General features: G+C 42.8%; 1 protein-coding gene across 3 annotated transcripts in view; it reads left to right on the top strand.

Annotated features, from left to right (window-relative positions):
* Nucleotides 1-17,102, top strand: part of UTRN (utrophin) — a 4,744,936-nt gene that overhangs the window by 2,235,161 nt on the left and 2,492,673 nt on the right. For all 3 annotated transcript variants that reach the window (XM_044069601.1, XM_044069592.1, XM_044069610.1), the window contains one exon: nucleotides 13,689-13,861. In XM_044069601.1, the coding sequence (XP_043925536.1) occupies nucleotides 13,689-13,861 (173 nt within the window). The remainder of the gene's footprint in view (nucleotides 1-13,688; nucleotides 13,862-17,102) is intronic.

Below are 17,102 nucleotides of genomic sequence, written 5' to 3'. Positions count from 1 at the left end.
CTTTACTCAAAATCTAGAGCAGGCTTCGCAACTGAAGTTCTGCAGGGCCTCATGGCCTCTCCTAATCCTATTTAGCCCAGCCACCTATCCTCAGCTTTGGGATTCAACCCAAGAGTAATGACTGCAACAGTGAAACACGATGAACATAGTACAGTTGTGTACCTACCATAAAATTAGATATTAGAGTGTACTTACTGTTGCAGTCCAGTTTACCCACCCACCATCCCTCTTTTCTTTGCTAGGACTTATCTGTACTTCTCCATCCTATACAACCTATGTGGTGTATTTGCTTGTAGATGAAGGAAATGTTTATTTTTGTGCATGCATGCTTTATTAGCATACCTTTCAGCCTACCTATTTGGGGGCACCTGACATCTGGGGCAAGAAAAACTGAAAAAAATGGCGTCGGCTGCATCTTTTATACCCCTGGCGCACTGACGTCAGGGAGGAGGTGACAGCAACCGATGCCGGACCTAGACTTTGGAATTCAGGCTGACTGCGGGTAGCCAGCCAGCAGGATAACCCAAGAGTAATGACTGCAACAGTGAATACACTCTAACATCTACATTTATGGTAGGTGCACAACTGTACTTTTTTCCACCATAACTTAGCTCCCTATTTGGGGGCTCCTGACATTTCGGGCAAGAAAAACTGATGTAATGGCGTCTGCTGCCTGTTTTTATACCACTGATGACCTGACGTCTGTCCTGAAGCTACAGCAACCGACGCAGAAATACTAAGCCTCTGGTATTCAGGCTACTCCTGGCAGGATAACCCAAATGTCCTTCAAGGATGCATCTGCATTCCTTACATATGGGTTGTCCTGCCTCAGGCAGCCCTTCGGTCGGCCGGATTCCAAAGTCTGGGTCCGGCGTCGGCTGATGTCGTCCATTCACCAACGTCAGAGTGCCTGGGGTATAAAAGAGTCAGCCGACGCCATCTTCCTCGGTCTTTCTTGCCGCGTGGTGCCCGAAGCAGAAGCAGTTCACAAGTGCCGGTCGGCCAGCTCCTGTAGATTCAGCTACCGAAGACTTCAAAAAGCTAAGTACCCCGTTGGGGACTCTTTCTTGCCTCAGCCGATGTCAGATCAAACGCTTAAAGTTAATAATTGCTTGACTTGTGGGAAACAAACACCTCATAAGGATTTCCATTCCTACTGCCTCCCTTGCCTAGGCCCAGACCATGACGTCTCGGCCTGTACTGCCTGTGCCTCCTTTAATTGACGCACTCTTAGGCGTCGGTCGGAGTTTGCAGAGGAATTCTTTGGGGCTAGTTTCTCTTATAAAATGCCGTCGGAGACTCCGACTTCTCATTTAACCAAAACACGGAAGGACAAGGACCAACACACGCGGATCGTGGTTTCGGCTGAAACCACGCCTAGGCCTACCGCAAGTGTCTCTGTTTCGGCTGAAACAGAGTCCTTGGTACTTCCGACCGTGGAAACGGTACAACCGACAGCCTCTGCCCCGGAGGCTTCTTCTGAGTCGGTTTTGGATTTACCCTCGGAAACCGGTGTTCAGGAAACTACCGACACCATTCCCTTAGACAAGACTACCCCAGCACGTGGAGCAGCCAGGCCCCCTGCATCCATGTCCATTAAAGCATTCACTAGGGCTAAAGCTGCTAAGCAACAAAAAACTCTGCCTCCCAAGACTATTTCTCAGGGATCCACTACAGGTTCACAGATACTAAGTTTGGCTGAGGATCTTATTTCCTTAATCAGGGGATCCCAGCCTCATCCGGACAGGGGCTCTCAACCCCCTCCAGACAAAAGGCCCAGGGCTGAGTCCGCTGATCCTCAGTCCTCTGATGGCTCTGCTCTGTCAGATTACCAAGAGGAGGCCTTCACGGCCCACGAGGATTCTGATGCAGAGGAATCCATTCCCTCTGCCTCCTCTCCTGAAGAGCTGTCCTTTGGGGAGACCCTTCACTCTATGAGAGAGCATTAACAATGGCAGGGCCAGGAATTTTCCGATTCCAGGAAGAGATTAAGGACCTTTCTTCATTTACCTCAGCATAGACCTTTGGCTATTCCTCCTGTTTTAAGTGTCATTGATGATGTGTATTCTGAGTCTAGCACTACCCCTGACACCCTTCCTCCGGCTCCTGTTAAACCCGATAGGTACTACAATGTCCCGGACTCTCATCATTTCCTTTACAAGGCCCACTCTGCTGACCCAGAAACTATTTCCCAGGGTCCTAAAGGGGTTGCAACTGCCACTACTAAAAATCCACTCCCCTCTGAAAGGGAGTCCAGGGCTTTAGAGAGATGGGGTAAAAAAGTGTATACTTCTTCCACTCTGTCTATGAGGGCTTTAAATTGTCAATTTCATATGATACAGTACCCAAGAGTATTTGTTGGATGAGTTGCAGAAAAAGCTGTCTTCTCCTGAACCCCTAGACCGTAAGTCACTTCAGGATCTGGTACATAATTCACAACAGGTTAGCAACCATTTCTTGCAGTGTGGTTATGATGCATTGGAAGCTTCATGTAGGTCAGCAATGACAGGTGCAGTCATACGTAGACATGCTTGGCTGAAGGAACAATCTCTGCCAGATCATGTTAAGGCTAAGCTTCTGGATGCTCCACTAGAAAAGCAAAAGTTATTTGGCTCCACTGCTCAGAAGGTCTTAAAGAAATTTGAGGAAAAGGCTAAATCTGTACAAACAGTCAAAGATTTCCTCCAGGTACAACCACCAAGATTCAGCAGAAATTGGCCTTCTACGAAATTGTCCTTTCCGGAAGAGAGATATCAGAGAGGCAAGAACAGGCGTGCCAGAGGTAGAGGGCAAGCTAGAGGCTCCTACAGAGGACGGCAATGGCAGCCTCCTAATCAGCGAGGTAGTGCAGGACCAACAGCTGCTGCACAAGGACAGACTCAATGACTTCACCTTGATCCCGCCAACCAGGGCTCAATTAGAAGCACCTTTGGGCGGAAAATTGTCTTTATCTCAAGAAATTGGCACAGTATTACAAGGGACAAATGGACACTGCAAATAATAGACAAAGGATACAGGTTCCATTTCCATACATTACCAAAAATAAAAGGAATGCCAAACCTGCCACCAAATCAAAGGGCAGAGGCTTTAAAACAAATTGCCAACCTATTGCAAATGAAAGCTATAGAAAAGGTTCCTCTCGCAGAACAAGGCCAAGGATTTTATTCCAGACTATTCCTTGTCCCTAGAAAAGAAAAACAATGGAGGCCTATTCTCGATTTGTCCGCACTCAATACTTATCTCATTGTGCCAAAATTCAAAATGCTGACCCTACAGCAACTCCTTCCCATGCTGGGCAAGGGGTCTTGGCTGGTAACTCTAGACCTCAAGGAGGCATACCTGCATGTCCCTATCAGACAAAGTTGCAGAAGACACCTCAGATTTCTTGCAGGTTCAGAGCATTATCAATTCTCAGCATTGCCCTTTGGCTTATCTACTGCGCCCAGAGTATTCACGAAATGCCTGGCATCAGTATTTGCACACTGCAGACTTCAGGGGATTCAAATATACCCGTATCTGGACGACTGCCTTATACAAGCGGACAGCCAACAAACTTTGGAAAAATATTTGAATTATGCCATTCGCCTTCTGCAGGCCTTGGGATACACAGTCAACATTCACAAGTCAAGACTTGTGCCATCCCAAAGAATAACTTTTCTGGGTGCGGAACTAGATACAACCACCCAAATGGCTTTTCTCACAGAAGATAAACAGACAACTACCGGATTACTTCAAAAATCTGACAAAACAAACTCAGATGACTGCAAGGAAAACCCTGCAGGCCCTGGGTTACATGGCATCGTGCATTCTTCTGATTCCACAAGCAAGGCTGCATATGAGAAAACTACAATGGTACCTAAGGAGTTTATGGTGTCAGCACAGTCACAGCCTAGAAGCTTTGATACCACTCATTCCATGCCTTCAAAAGGAATTTCTGTGGTGGGCCCAAGCAAGCCAGTCAAACAGGGGTCTGCCTTTCGGCAAACCAGTAACCAGCCAAACCATTACCTCGGACGCTTCAGACCATGGATGGGGAGCACACATGGAGGACAGATGCATCCAAGGACTATGGTCTCAGAAAGAATTGCACATGCACATAAACCAAAAGGAAATGCTGGCAGTGATACATGCAATCGAGGCCTTCAAGGACTTTCTACATCAAGGCCACCTACTAATAAGGACAGACAATACCACAGTTATGTGGTACATAAACAAGCAAGGAGGTACACATTCCTACCCTCTTTGCAGGCTAGCAATGAATCTTTGGGAACTTTCCCTAAAACTCAATATAGAGCTGCAATCCCAGTTTGTGCCAGGAAAAGACAATATACTGGTGGACAGCCTAAGCAGAAATACCATGGATCCACACGAATGGATGCTACACCCAGACATCTTCCTTTGCATAACACAATTTTGGGGAAGGCCGGACATAGATCTTTTTGCCTCCCACCACAGTCATCAGCTGAAGAAATTCTGTTCAAGGACATACCACCCACAAGCATGGAAAGTGGACGCCCTCTCTTTCAGCTGGAATACTCTAACAGTGTATGCATTTCCACCTCTTCCACTAATGACCAGGGTCTTACTGAAAATCAGGACAGAGCAGCCAAAAGTGGTTCTAATAGCCCCGGATTGGCCGAGGCAGCACTGGTACCCACTGTTACGATGTCTGTCACACACGAAACCTTGGCCTCTACCACAATGGTCACTCCTTCTGACACAGCACAATTACAAAACTTGCACTCCAGCCTGGAAACCCTACAGCTGACAGCCTGGAGAATACCTTGACTCCTCACCAGGAAAAGTTATCCAAGAGAGTGAAAGATATCATGGAAGACCTTCCGCGAGAAAGGCATATTCAGCAAAATGGAAAAGATTCCACACTTGGAGCACCGCAAAGGGCCTAGATGCCACAGTGATGAGCATGGCACATATCCTGGAATACTTGGCAGAAATGCTCCACAATGGCCTTTCTTACTCTTCCATAAAAATTCATGCTTCAGCAATTTCAGCCGAACACAATACTTGATCCACCTGTCTTCTCTCATCCTCTCCTAAGGCAGTTTCTAAGTTTTTCTAAGAGGAATTAAAAACATCAATCCTCCAAGAAAACCACCAGTGCCTACATGGGACCTTAACTTCATGTTGGAAAAGTTGACTCTACCTCCCTTTGAACCAGCAGCATCTTCAGAGTTACAGTTCCTGTCTTGGAAGACTGCCTTCCTCCTGGCCATAACCTCAGCAAGAAGAGTATCTGAATTGCAGGCACTCATGGCAGTACAACCATTTCTTATTTTTCATCAGGACAGAGTCTCCTTGAGAACCAATCCTTCATTCATGCCAAAGGTGGTATCCAGGGTCTCCTTGAACCAAGCTATTCACCTGCCTACCTTCTTTCCAGATCCGCAAAACAAGGGAGAAAAACTTCTGCATACCCTGGACATTCACAGACAGTTACGCTACTACTTGGACAGAACTAAGACTTTCAGAAAAACTGACCAGCTGTTGGTAGCATATGCTGCAGGCATCCAAGGCAAAGCAATTTCCAAACAGACAATTTCAAAATGGATAGGAAATTGCATTCGATTCTGCTACTCTCATCATGGAAAAACTGTGCCAGCTAACATCAGGCCTCATTCCACCAGAGCCACAGCCACCTCCACAGCCTTTTTAAGAGGGGTGGCTACCAAGGACATTTTAGAAGCTGCTACATGGAGCTCCGTGCATACATTTACCAAACATTACAATTTGCCCTTATATTCCAGATCCAGAGCAGGCTTTGCTACGGCAGTCCTGCAGGGCATTTTAGCTACACCATCATTTTCTTAGATCCTACCACCCCCAGCTTGGCTATGGTATTCTACCCATATGCAAGGACTGCAGATGCATCCTTGAAGGACATAGTACAGTTTTGTACCTACCATAAATGTAGATGTCCGATAGGTATATGCATCTGCAGTCAGGTTTTCCCTCCCTCCTTCCCCTCTGTGGTATTTCTTGGGTACTTATCCCTCTTATAGCTAGCTGGGGTTATCTATTATGGTGTATTTGTTTTTTATTACTGTGCATGTTTGGAATATTTTGCATTTCTCCAAATTTAGCCTTCCTTAGAGGGCACCTGGCATCTGGGGCAAGAAAAACTGAGGAAGATGGCGTCGGCTGACTCTTTTATACCCCAGGTGCTCTGACGTCGGGGAATGGGCGACATCAGCCGACGCCGGACCCAGACTTTGGAATCCGGCCGACCGAAGGGCTCCCTGAGGCAGGAAAACCCATATGTAAGGACTGCAGATGCATACCTATCGGACATCTACATTTATGGTAGGTACAAAACTGTACTTTGTGATGACTGCAACAGTGAATACACATGAACATCTATATTTATGGTAAGTGTACACAACTGTAATTTACCCATTTACCCCCCCCCCCCCAGTTTTTTTTCTTGTGTCTTACCAGCATCACTGTTCTCTGGAGTGGTGGACTGCCTCCACCAGAGGTCAAGGTCATTTTCCAATTCTTGCAGCCTGACCCATTAGTGGTCCTGACAGTGGATGGTTTGTTGCCAAAGTGAAAACCTCCCTTGGCTTCATGTAGTTGAGCAGGGATGGTTGTACATCATCCAACTAGTGCTTTGTGCAGTTTTCTTACCTTTAAAGGTTTTGGAGGGAAGTTGCTTTTGAGGCCCCTTCAAATTCATTCTGAAAACTATTGTGCCTTCCACTTACACCTCTGATACAGCAACAGGAAATAATTGTACATCCCAGTTTTATCTTCCATAGGCTAGCAGCCTGGAAGCTGTTGATTCCATAATGTTTCCCAGCCATAGTACTTTGTATGTTTCAGTAAGACAATTCCTGCCAGCTGGAAATCTTAGGTGGCAAAATAGCAAAAAAGTGTTTTGTGTGCTGGCTTATGGCTTTCCTCTTAAAGTAGTTTCAATCCAGGATTTGCTACTCTGACAACCTTGTTTGACCAAGTCTTGTTACATGTTACTGTACAAGTACGCTTGTCAGCCAGTGCGGCTTCCCTGCCCCTTGGTCTCATATTGACAATTTCTTGTAGTCAAGCAGTTTTTAACAAGAGTTCTTTAAGACCTTCAAAGGGGGTGCACCCCATTGTTAGGGATGTTATCTTTGCTGTAGAGGAATTGAGTCTTTCTCCTTTTAGTTAGTGGACGCAACTATATTAAAATTCCTGCTCTGTGAAACATTTGTCCTTTGTAGAAATGACCCCAGACAGAAGGGTCTCAGATGACAAAGATGGTCTCAAGGTGTCCTTTAAACCAAGCCATTCAGCACCCAGTATTCTACCTTAATCCTCAAAATGGAGAATAAGGGCTCTTGCACCTGATGAATGTGCACAGACAAGTATGGGTGTTATAGTGAGCAAATAAGACATTTAGGTAAATGGAAAATGTATTTTATACCTGTATAGTATGTCAAACCAGCCTTTAAACAAATTATTTCTAAATGGCCAGGTTCTCATAATAACGTTCTGCTGTGACCAGCACAGAAAATGTTTGCACAAGTAGGTTAAAGTGTATTTTTAGGGCAGCAGCTGCTACGGCTGACTTCATCAGCAATCTTTCATCCCAGAGCATTTATGAGAGAGCAGCCTTGACTCCCACTTGCACATTGACCAAACATTAAAACAAGGCATATACTTGAGGATCATGGCAATGCTTGCAGCTGGATTTCTTTTGGGCACTTGTGCTCCTTCATTCTAGGCTGTGGCTTGGCATTGCTTCCATACTCTTTCCAGACTTTGAGTGATACTACATCAGTGATACCAAAGCTGAACGTAGTATGGTTGTGTGAGCATACTCATCATGACAGTGAATGTTCTCATATAAAGATCACAGCTATAGTATAAGCTCCTTCCTAGCAACCACCTGGGACATTTCTTGCTCTTGTCTACACCTATGGAACCAAGAAAATATTTGGGGGGTATTTTTCACTGCACCCTGACTTTGTTCATTCTTATTTTTTTGGAAGAGTGTGTTGCCTAAGAAGGATTCTCTCAATTGCAGGCTGTATGGGTGCATATCTTACGTAAAAAGGACTAAAGACTGTATGGGCTGCTCTCCCTTTTCTGCTGAGCATCCCAATAATGTCATCTTTATGGGGTAGAGACCAGCTCTGCTAAGGTCTGAAGCACTCAAAGTCTTAATAAATGGACGAATGTCTGCTTGCTGCTCATGCCTAATTTTGAATGATTTTTCAGCAGTGATTCTTATAATTAAACCAGTGTTGTTACGGTGAGTGTGTTCACAGAACTATTCTTTTTTTCTCTCTTCTAGCTGATTTTTGCCCCCATACTGCCAACCATCAAGCCTTCTCCTGATCAGACAGTGCCCATTTATTCCTCCACTCTTGGACTGTCATATAGATGAGGCAAGGGCTGATCAAGGAGTGTAGCCATTCATGCAGTCATGAGAGTGCTTTGTGCTCTTGCCTGCTTCCTGACAGTGGGATCATTTTAATATCCTTGTCCCACTCCATCCCTACAGTGTCCCACAGTTCCTTCATCTTATGAATGTGTGCTGTTGGAGACCCAGTTTTGATGACCATCACTCATCAGTGGCTTTTTGACCCTAACACCTACCCCCTAGACACAGCTCTGCATCACCCCTCCTCCTCCTCTGAGAGAGTGCTTCCAATTCCACCTCTCTTCCCCCAGGATGGGGATGAATACCCCAGCCATTAGTTGAACTGTGGTTATTTGGGCAATAGTTGAGGATTTATACATATGTGGTACCAGCACTGTCTGCACTATCTTGGCATAAACAAAATCAGTGCACTGGAGAAACTTTATTCTAAATTTGAGGCTGGACAAAATGGGATGCAAAACGGAATAAAAAAAATGACAGAATTGAAGATTGTGAGGTTGCTCATGAAGAAATAGTATTGTAATCTTCAGTTTACCCACGGGTGGTGAATATGCCAATTTGTGCAAAATGTGTTGACCAGAAAAGTTGGTCCATCACAATAGGTTGTCTGCTTAGACTGGAAAAGCTCACAGCTTCCTTTGACTATGACCAAACTTAACCTCCTTCACATTGACAGTTCTGTCTCAGTTTTAGTGACTACCAAGATGTTTTGTTAAGGCCAACTTACTGCAACATATTTTTCAGGGCTCCACAAAAATTTTCTTGACTGCTGATCTGTCCTCTTTAGGGAAGTTTAAGGGTGGAGTGCAGATATGTATGCAGCAGACTTGTAACAATCTCAAATGACTTCAGAATAAACTGTCCTGCAAATGTATAAGTCCAGAATCAGAATGAATGTCAGATTGTTAGCTGTGCAGATGAAGCACTGCGAAACTTTAAATCATATATGCCTGACTTAGAGTACAAATATATTTTATATCCTGTCTCAGAAAAGGATATTCTAGTTTAAGATTTAATGGTTTTATTTAACATACAGAATATTAAAAATATTGGAAGTTTAGCTGCTTTGACCAGATGGATTTACTGCTTGTTATTCAGCCCAGTTACTGGCCCATGAAGGAGAATGCACAGCTAGCTGAGCTCTTCTAGATCAGTTAATGAAGAAGAGGAGGAGTGTACACAAGTGTACTTCTGAGAATTTGTAAAAGTAACTGCATCAGCCAAAACACAAAGTGATCCAAATAAGTGCTGCAAGTATGACTCTCAGTACCCTTGCCAGTTGTGTACTCATCCTTTGACCATTTACAACTTCTGAGTCTGAAGGTTGATTGAATCCATCAGATCCTCCATTTTCTCCAGCAATTAACAACCAAGCCTGGAGTGCACACATTTACTTTCATTGATGCAAACAGCCAGTATAAACACACAGTAGTCCAAATAAGGGTGTTCTGCTGCTGCTGGCAAGCAGTTGTCATCCTTGTCCTAAGAAGAATTCTGCTACTATGTTGATTTTCCATGCAATTTGGAGGCTAGTGGTGCTGGAACTCTGAGGTATGCTCCTATGTTTTGTGTGGGGCTGTACAGTGCCCTGTTCTGGAATAAGGCCAGGCTGTACCATGTCACATTGACTGCACACTACCTGGTGTCTCTCCAGTGTGTACCTCCACTACTTTGATGCATGTGCAGAGGGTGCAGTCCTGGTTGCAGCCTGCCTTACTAAGGGATTGCATCTGTTGTAGCATCTGGCCTTACAGTTGTGATTCTTCGACATGCCTTTTTCAGAAGGACGTAGAAAAAGCTTGTTGGCAGCCATGTTTAGCTCCCTGCACAAAGGTTTTTGATGTCTTTTAAATTCTTCAGACATATGTCACAATAGATTCACTTATGGCTACCTTCCAGTTTCATCTCTTTTCAGTTCTGTATGATAATTTGTTCTACAGGCACATCCAGTGTGCCCTGACTCTGCTGAGCCACATGATGGTGATGAGGCAGGAAGTGCTTCTTCAGAAGTGGAAGTAGTGATTTTGACTTCTCACCAGCAAGTAAATTGACTGCATTGTGTAAGGTTGACTAGCTTCGTCTAGAGCAGGTGTTGGTAGCTGTAATGGAGCGAGCAGTGGACAGATATCTGGCCCACGTGGAAACTGTGTTGGCGCAAATAGATTTCACTTGACTGCCTGGCCTTTACCATCAGACCACCAGGAGAGGCTGTGTTCCACGCCACCACTCACCTTGTGAGGATTGATCCCAGTTATGTTTTCCCACGAGATGACACATTAGCTACTCATACCCTGCCCTATCCCCAGCCATGGGTGCTCCCTTCTTGTTTCACTCCCCATATCCTCTGTGTTGTCCAACTGTCCACATTACCATTTTTAACTTTGTCCCCCTCTAATATCTTCATGTTCTGTTGTGTGCTTATCCACCCATTTGTCTGCGCTGTTCTGTGTTTGTGTTCTCCACACTGTAGCCTGGCCCACCTTTCCTATCCTGAATTCTTTTACTCTCTTCCCTCATCTCAAAAAAAAAAAAAAAGAGGGGGGAGCCTTTACCCACTTGAAAAGATGTCCCTTCTCCCATTCTGCACATTCCTATATGTTGTCCTTGTCTTGTGTGTTCTTCCTTTCTACCTACTTTCCTTTTTGAATTAAACATGTATCCAGATATATGGACACCTTACCAGTAATGCTACTAATATTATAAATCTACTTATGTGCAGTGCTTGGTGCCATCCTGTCAAGAGTCGTAGCAGGTTTACATTGAAAATCTGAGAAGTGCTTCAGTCGACTGGCATGTGGTCGAATGGCAGTTTTCAAGTCGGCAGAATGTCGAACCAAAATATATCAACTACACTACAGTGAATGGGTAGTGTAGTTAGAGTATTTGGGTCCGACACTGTGCTTGGAGATCGCAGTTCAGTGAGGAACAGGGAATTATCCCATTTCCTCACTGTAGTGCAATCTCGGAGTTGGTAAATTTAATGTGTAGGGGGTGTGGGGGCTGCAGGGGGGGGGGGGTCGTCGCCTCCTTTAAAAATAGTAGAATTAATGTACTGTTGACTGTAGAGTGTAACGGTATGTTAATGTGGATAGCAGGAGGTGAGTGACGTGATGGTGAGAATTATCTGAAGGGGGTCATCATCCAAGCATCCACGAAGATGTTTTTGTGTTCTTCTGCCTATGCTATACTGTTTGCTAGTGTGCTGAGGAGATGGCCATCCTTCCCCAGGTCAAGGGGAGTCGGGCGCAACCACTCAGACTGGGACTATAGACTTTAACATTCCATTCTTGTTAGCCATATTGTCCTGCAAACCATGGTAGTCTGGCTTGGCCTCCACATTAAATTCCAGTGCTGACCTGTTTTTCTAGTTTTGGCCCGTGTGTCAGTGGATTGCTTTATCCTGGGAATAAGCAGGTAGGCAATTTCCTCTGTTCCTAATCCCTTCCCTTGTGGCTGACAGAGGCACTGTATCACTGCAGAAACTCTTATGTTATCCCAGTCACATGTATGGGTTCTCTGTCTCCCTCACATATGTGCACACACCCCCGCCCCCCAGAGCTGCAGTCAGTAGTTTGGAATGTCAGGCTTGTATTTCCCTAGTCAGTAGTCTCTGCTTGCAGTGGAGCATAGATCTACCTGGAAACCACTAAGTCCTTACACTGGAGTGAGTGAGCAAACACTGTTAGTCACTCCCATCACCCTCCTGTCTGGTTCTTTCAGCACCTGAGCTGCTTATCAAACTCAGGTGACATTTTAGGTTGTTGTTATGACTTTATTCATCTATGCCACTGAACTAGGTATGGTGTCTACTTTTGACAAAGGAGAAGAGGGATACAATTATCTCCAAGTCCAAATAAATGTTAGCTTTTCACTGAGCAGAATCGTCAAGTTTAGGGGAAATCAACCAACTTTAAGTGCAACGGGGGAAGCACTGTACTTGTGAAGAGAGTTCCTAACTAGAAAAAAGGAACTTGTACTCCCAGTGCATCTGGATTTGTGTTCATTAGTTATGTAAGTAGATTTGCCTCAGAAGGAATAGAATGTGGCTGACATGAATTCAGCTTTATGTAGGTGTCTGGATAGTTCATGAAGCAAGATCATGGGTATGTCAAAAAGGTCCCGCAGCTTACAGTACAGACATGGGGCAGTCCATTTTTACAAATGAGGAAATGGATGTCTCTCCAGATGTGCTGTTTGTCACTCCATCTAACTCTGCTTGTAGGTGGTCTCTTGGAACATGCATGAATTGTGTAAATGCCATGCATGCATGCTTATGTATCTGCTTGTCATGTAGCATGGCATTCATTGCACAGACATTTGCTGGTATGACAACACATGCTTCCACCACAGTCTCTTATCCGTGAAATTTGATTAACTAGAAAGGACCTGTAAATGGGCCCTAAACACTACTTCAATTTTTGGACTTTTGAAAATGTTTTAATAGGAAATAAACAGCTAGTTCAAGTTTTATTGCTCATTGTACTTTGTTCATGGAATTCCTCAAAAGAAGTCAGGAAAATTGAAGACGTTTGCCGTCTTCCTATTCATCTGAGCTCAAAAAAGTACATACTTGAAAATTCTCTTGGTAATGTCACAAGTTACATTTTCCTCAAAAAAGATTCTGCAGTAACATTAAATACTGTGGTCATTTAGGGATTGTCCGTTGTACTTCCTAATTCCCAAAAATAGATTTCTGTAAAAGTGCATTGATGGTATATTTCCACTTGCAACAAAGTTCTCATTCCATGAAAAATTACTATGTATTAATGACTTTCTGCAGCACTACAATAAAATAAATTATGAACTGCAGATATGTTTTTTGTTAGTATTCCTTGTATGTTTTGAGGCTTCTTTGTATAAACATTTGTAGGGTTTTGACCTTTCTGTGATGAACATGAATTCAAGACAATGAGTTGGCTATTTTATGTATGAATAGGTTAAACAAAAACAAAAATACTCTCTACTGTTTCTGTACTTGCATTTTAACAGGATAAAGGCATTTGCTGAGTTAAACATTGTGTTGTCTTGGTTTATATCCTTTCTGCCAAAGATGAGGTGCTTTACAAAACATAGCTCGATATTAAACTGCATGGACTTATTTAAATTAAATGTGTTCTGTTATTCACGTGTATTTTAGAACCTTTTTTTTTTCAAAGTTAGGCAATTGGAAGCCAACATCCTGCTGTTGCCTTAGGTTCAGGAAGTGGCATTTGCTGTAAGCACTGTGATGTAGTTTACCTAATCAGTAGTTTTTAACTGATGTTTGTGTCTCTGATATGCTACATGCTGTATCTTGCAGAATATAAAAGACACTCTGGAAAAACTAGGTGAACAGATTGCAGGCATCCACGAAAAGCAGCCAGATGTGATTTTAGAAGCATCTGGAAGTGAAGCTGTCCAAATTGGTGATGCACTGACTCAGCTTAACGCAGAGTGGGACCGAGTCAATAGAATGTACAATGACCGTAAAAGGTAAGAGATCCCACACTATAGTTTAATGGGATTACTTTAATAGCTTTTCACATTCTAGTTGCATATTACTTCAGTAGTTGCTTGCTGATGCTTAAACCTTATTTGAAGAGTAGTCATGGACTTATCTTTGTGGAATCCATTTTCTTCCTTCAGTAAATGAGTTTTTTTCCCCACCCCCAAAGTTAGGTTTTGCAGCTAGTAATTCATATGTATAAGAGAAAGCAGTCAGTGTAGAAGCACAGCAACTTTTTTATGAGAATCAAAACTGTTGATTCTGCTTGTGTCACAATCTTCGCAGTACAACACCGTAAAGGGTTGGCCGCATACCCCATTTTTTGTTTCCTTACAGCAGTTGTGCTGGTTGCAACCTCCTGCATCACCCAGTGTGAAGGAATCACACTATAAAAGAATATCAAAACAATTCAGTTTGACCCTTCAGTATCTTCAACTGGAATCATTAAGATGATGTCCTTGCAAGTACCAGATTAACTGCCACGTGCCAAAGTTTCTGATATCTGTATTGGTTACTAGTTTGCACAATATTGCTGTGTTCTGTTTCTGCAAGGCCTTAAGCTGGCTATGAGGTGCTTTCACAAAGCTTTAAAAGCAAACCTTATGCAGAATCATCCTCATATGGAACATTGTCTGGACTGATGATTGGAAAAATGCAGACAAGCAGTGCAAGAAACTTATCTTAGTTGCTCCAACATAGATTTTATGTCTGCCAAAGACCGTTTACTGGCAGCAGTCTGTCATTGCTACTTCTCTTTCACTAGTTTGGGGAGGGGGGTATTTATAAATAGGAGTATCTAGCTGTGGTGGTTAGCTTCACTAGGATTGCTGCCATTGATGCACGTGTAATACCGCAATTCACCCAGATAATCGGCTATTCCTCACTGTAATGGCTGTGTGTGGAATAGTGAGCTTTATTCTTAGGCATCTAATGCTGGCTGAATTCCAGGGATCAAGGTATCCATTGTCAGGATTTTGACGTTGAGCCTTCCTGTATTGCATTTTCCATTAATGGCTGATCTGTCATCTCATCCCATTGTAGTTTGAATGGGACCTCCAAGGTAAGCTAATTTCTCTTTAGTTAAAAGTGTCTGTACAAATGGATATGCAGAGATTTAAAAAATGTGATTCAGAGGCAATTTACAAAGGCCAGAGCAACTAAGCATACTAAGAAAGAAAAAAATGTAACTTAATCTCTGTATGTAGCCAGACATGTTTTTATTAGCTATGTTTGAAATTTTCACTGGCTGACTGTGTACATCCTGGTTGGCAGATGCATAGTTGTGTCAAAACAGCCTGAAATATTCTAGTCTCTGTATTGACCTATAGAGCTTCCTTCTCAACTCTGTTACAAAATTTGTCCAGACAATTACCACTGACCTCAGAGGCAGTACTGCTATTACATGGCTATATCCTAGAACTTTTTTATCCACATGTAAATCTTGAAAAACGGATCATCCCTTCTTTGCATGTTTGTTAGAAGCCCAGTCTCTGCCATCATTCAGCGGACCACCTAATAGTTATAGAATGGCCTAGAAAAGTCATGAGTTCACTGAAGTGTTCATTGGCCAGTCTACTGGAGATTTTCCCTGCTGATCTCTCAGGATTCCTTTGTGGAATTATGACAGCACCCTCAGTTATCACTTATTCCCAACAAGTTTGCTAAGAGATTGCATTGGCTATAGTGAGGAGAGCAGATTTGGTAAGTAAACTAGTGTAACGTTCCTATTCCTTCTATTTAACACAAGTACTGAAGACTGCAGCATCTAATGATCATTGTTAGCCCATAAACATACTCTGTAAGTGGATTTTTTGTTCATGTACTGTTGTTGTGCGAATCTTAAGTTACTTCCTTCACCAGACATACTTGCAGAAATACAGGTAATACCTTTTATTAACACAGCTTTGTCAGCAGAGATGGATATTGCAGACAAGGTGAATTTAGTGACCCACAAAATGAATAGAATTGTAAGGAAAGATTAAACAAATAAGAATTTTAAATCAGCAAAAGGCAGGTGACAGAGCAAAGGAGATCCAATGATAGAAGGATGAATGTGTGGTTAGAGAAGCTGAACTGAAGAGCATGCAATAGTGAAGGAAGACATTAGCACAGAATGACAAGTTAAATGGGCGAAATGAGGTCAGAATGATTTGATGTTAGAAGAAGCTGCATTAAAAAAAAATTGAAAAAATATGGATGTAAAGGTAAAGAAGAGCTAGTGGGATTAAATATAAATTTCTCAGGTTGGGTGGTGGTGAATTGTGCGGCACATCCTCTAAAGTAGGGTTAAACTTGAGCATAGATGCTGCTGAAGTCTGAATTAGATTTCTTGATCTCAAATGGTGTATCAAATGGAAGTTCTTATATCATTTGGGGAGGACAGTGAGCATGAAATGTGCACCTGAGTATATTCTCAATGTTATTTATAAAGTTATCAAAGGCGTTTGATATAATTCTGATGGACACATGTCATTTCCAGTAATGTAGTGTCCACCTCTTTTGTGTACTTTTTGGTTCCTTGCTTTCATCCTGCCTGTATCTACATGAGAAGTGACTGGAAGAGCTGTCATATAGGCAGATGATATTATTTTATACATTACAAAACCAGAAAGGGACATTACAGTGTTGTGGAATATTTTACGGCTATTTCAGATAATCTTGGGATACAAAATTAATGAAGCTAAAATAAAGGCAGTAGTGGTAAATTATGTACTCGCATACGAATTGGTCCAACAATATCAATATTTAAAGGGACATGATAAAATTAAGTATTTAGGAGTATGGATTACAAATAACTCTGTTGTGGCAGCTAAGGATAAGTGAGAAGAGAATAAATAGAAGATAATACAAAAATTGAGAAATTGGAAGTGATGTTATATGAATAATGAGATACAAGCCATTAAAATGTTTTTAGTCCCTTTAGTCTTGTACACAGGTCAGGCATTTTTTTTTTTGTTATCAACCAGAGGAGAAGTTGTGGATAGCAATTAAAAAGAATTGAAGAATTTTATCTGGGAAGGGAAGACAGCAAGGGTCAGGTGGGATAAGCTGATTCTTCCAATAGAACAATGCGGGCTAGGATTACACGATTTCAGGGGGCATTTTAGAGCAACACAGTTAAGGCTTTTGTACATAGTACAAGCAGAAAACTATAACTCAAAGTGGAAAGGAGTGATGCTGATACAGGGAGGAAGCTCAAGAAATAAGGAGATATTGGGATTTTGGATG

This window comes from Protopterus annectens, chromosome 1.part0 (assembly GCF_019279795.1).
Source record: "Protopterus annectens isolate FY-2018-M chromosome 1.part0, PAN1.0, whole genome shotgun sequence".
NCBI lineage: Eukaryota > Metazoa > Chordata > Ceratodontiformes > Protopteridae > Protopterus > Protopterus annectens.
The sequence above is the reverse complement of the archived record's forward strand: the minus strand, read 5'-3'. Positions and strand labels throughout refer to the sequence as shown.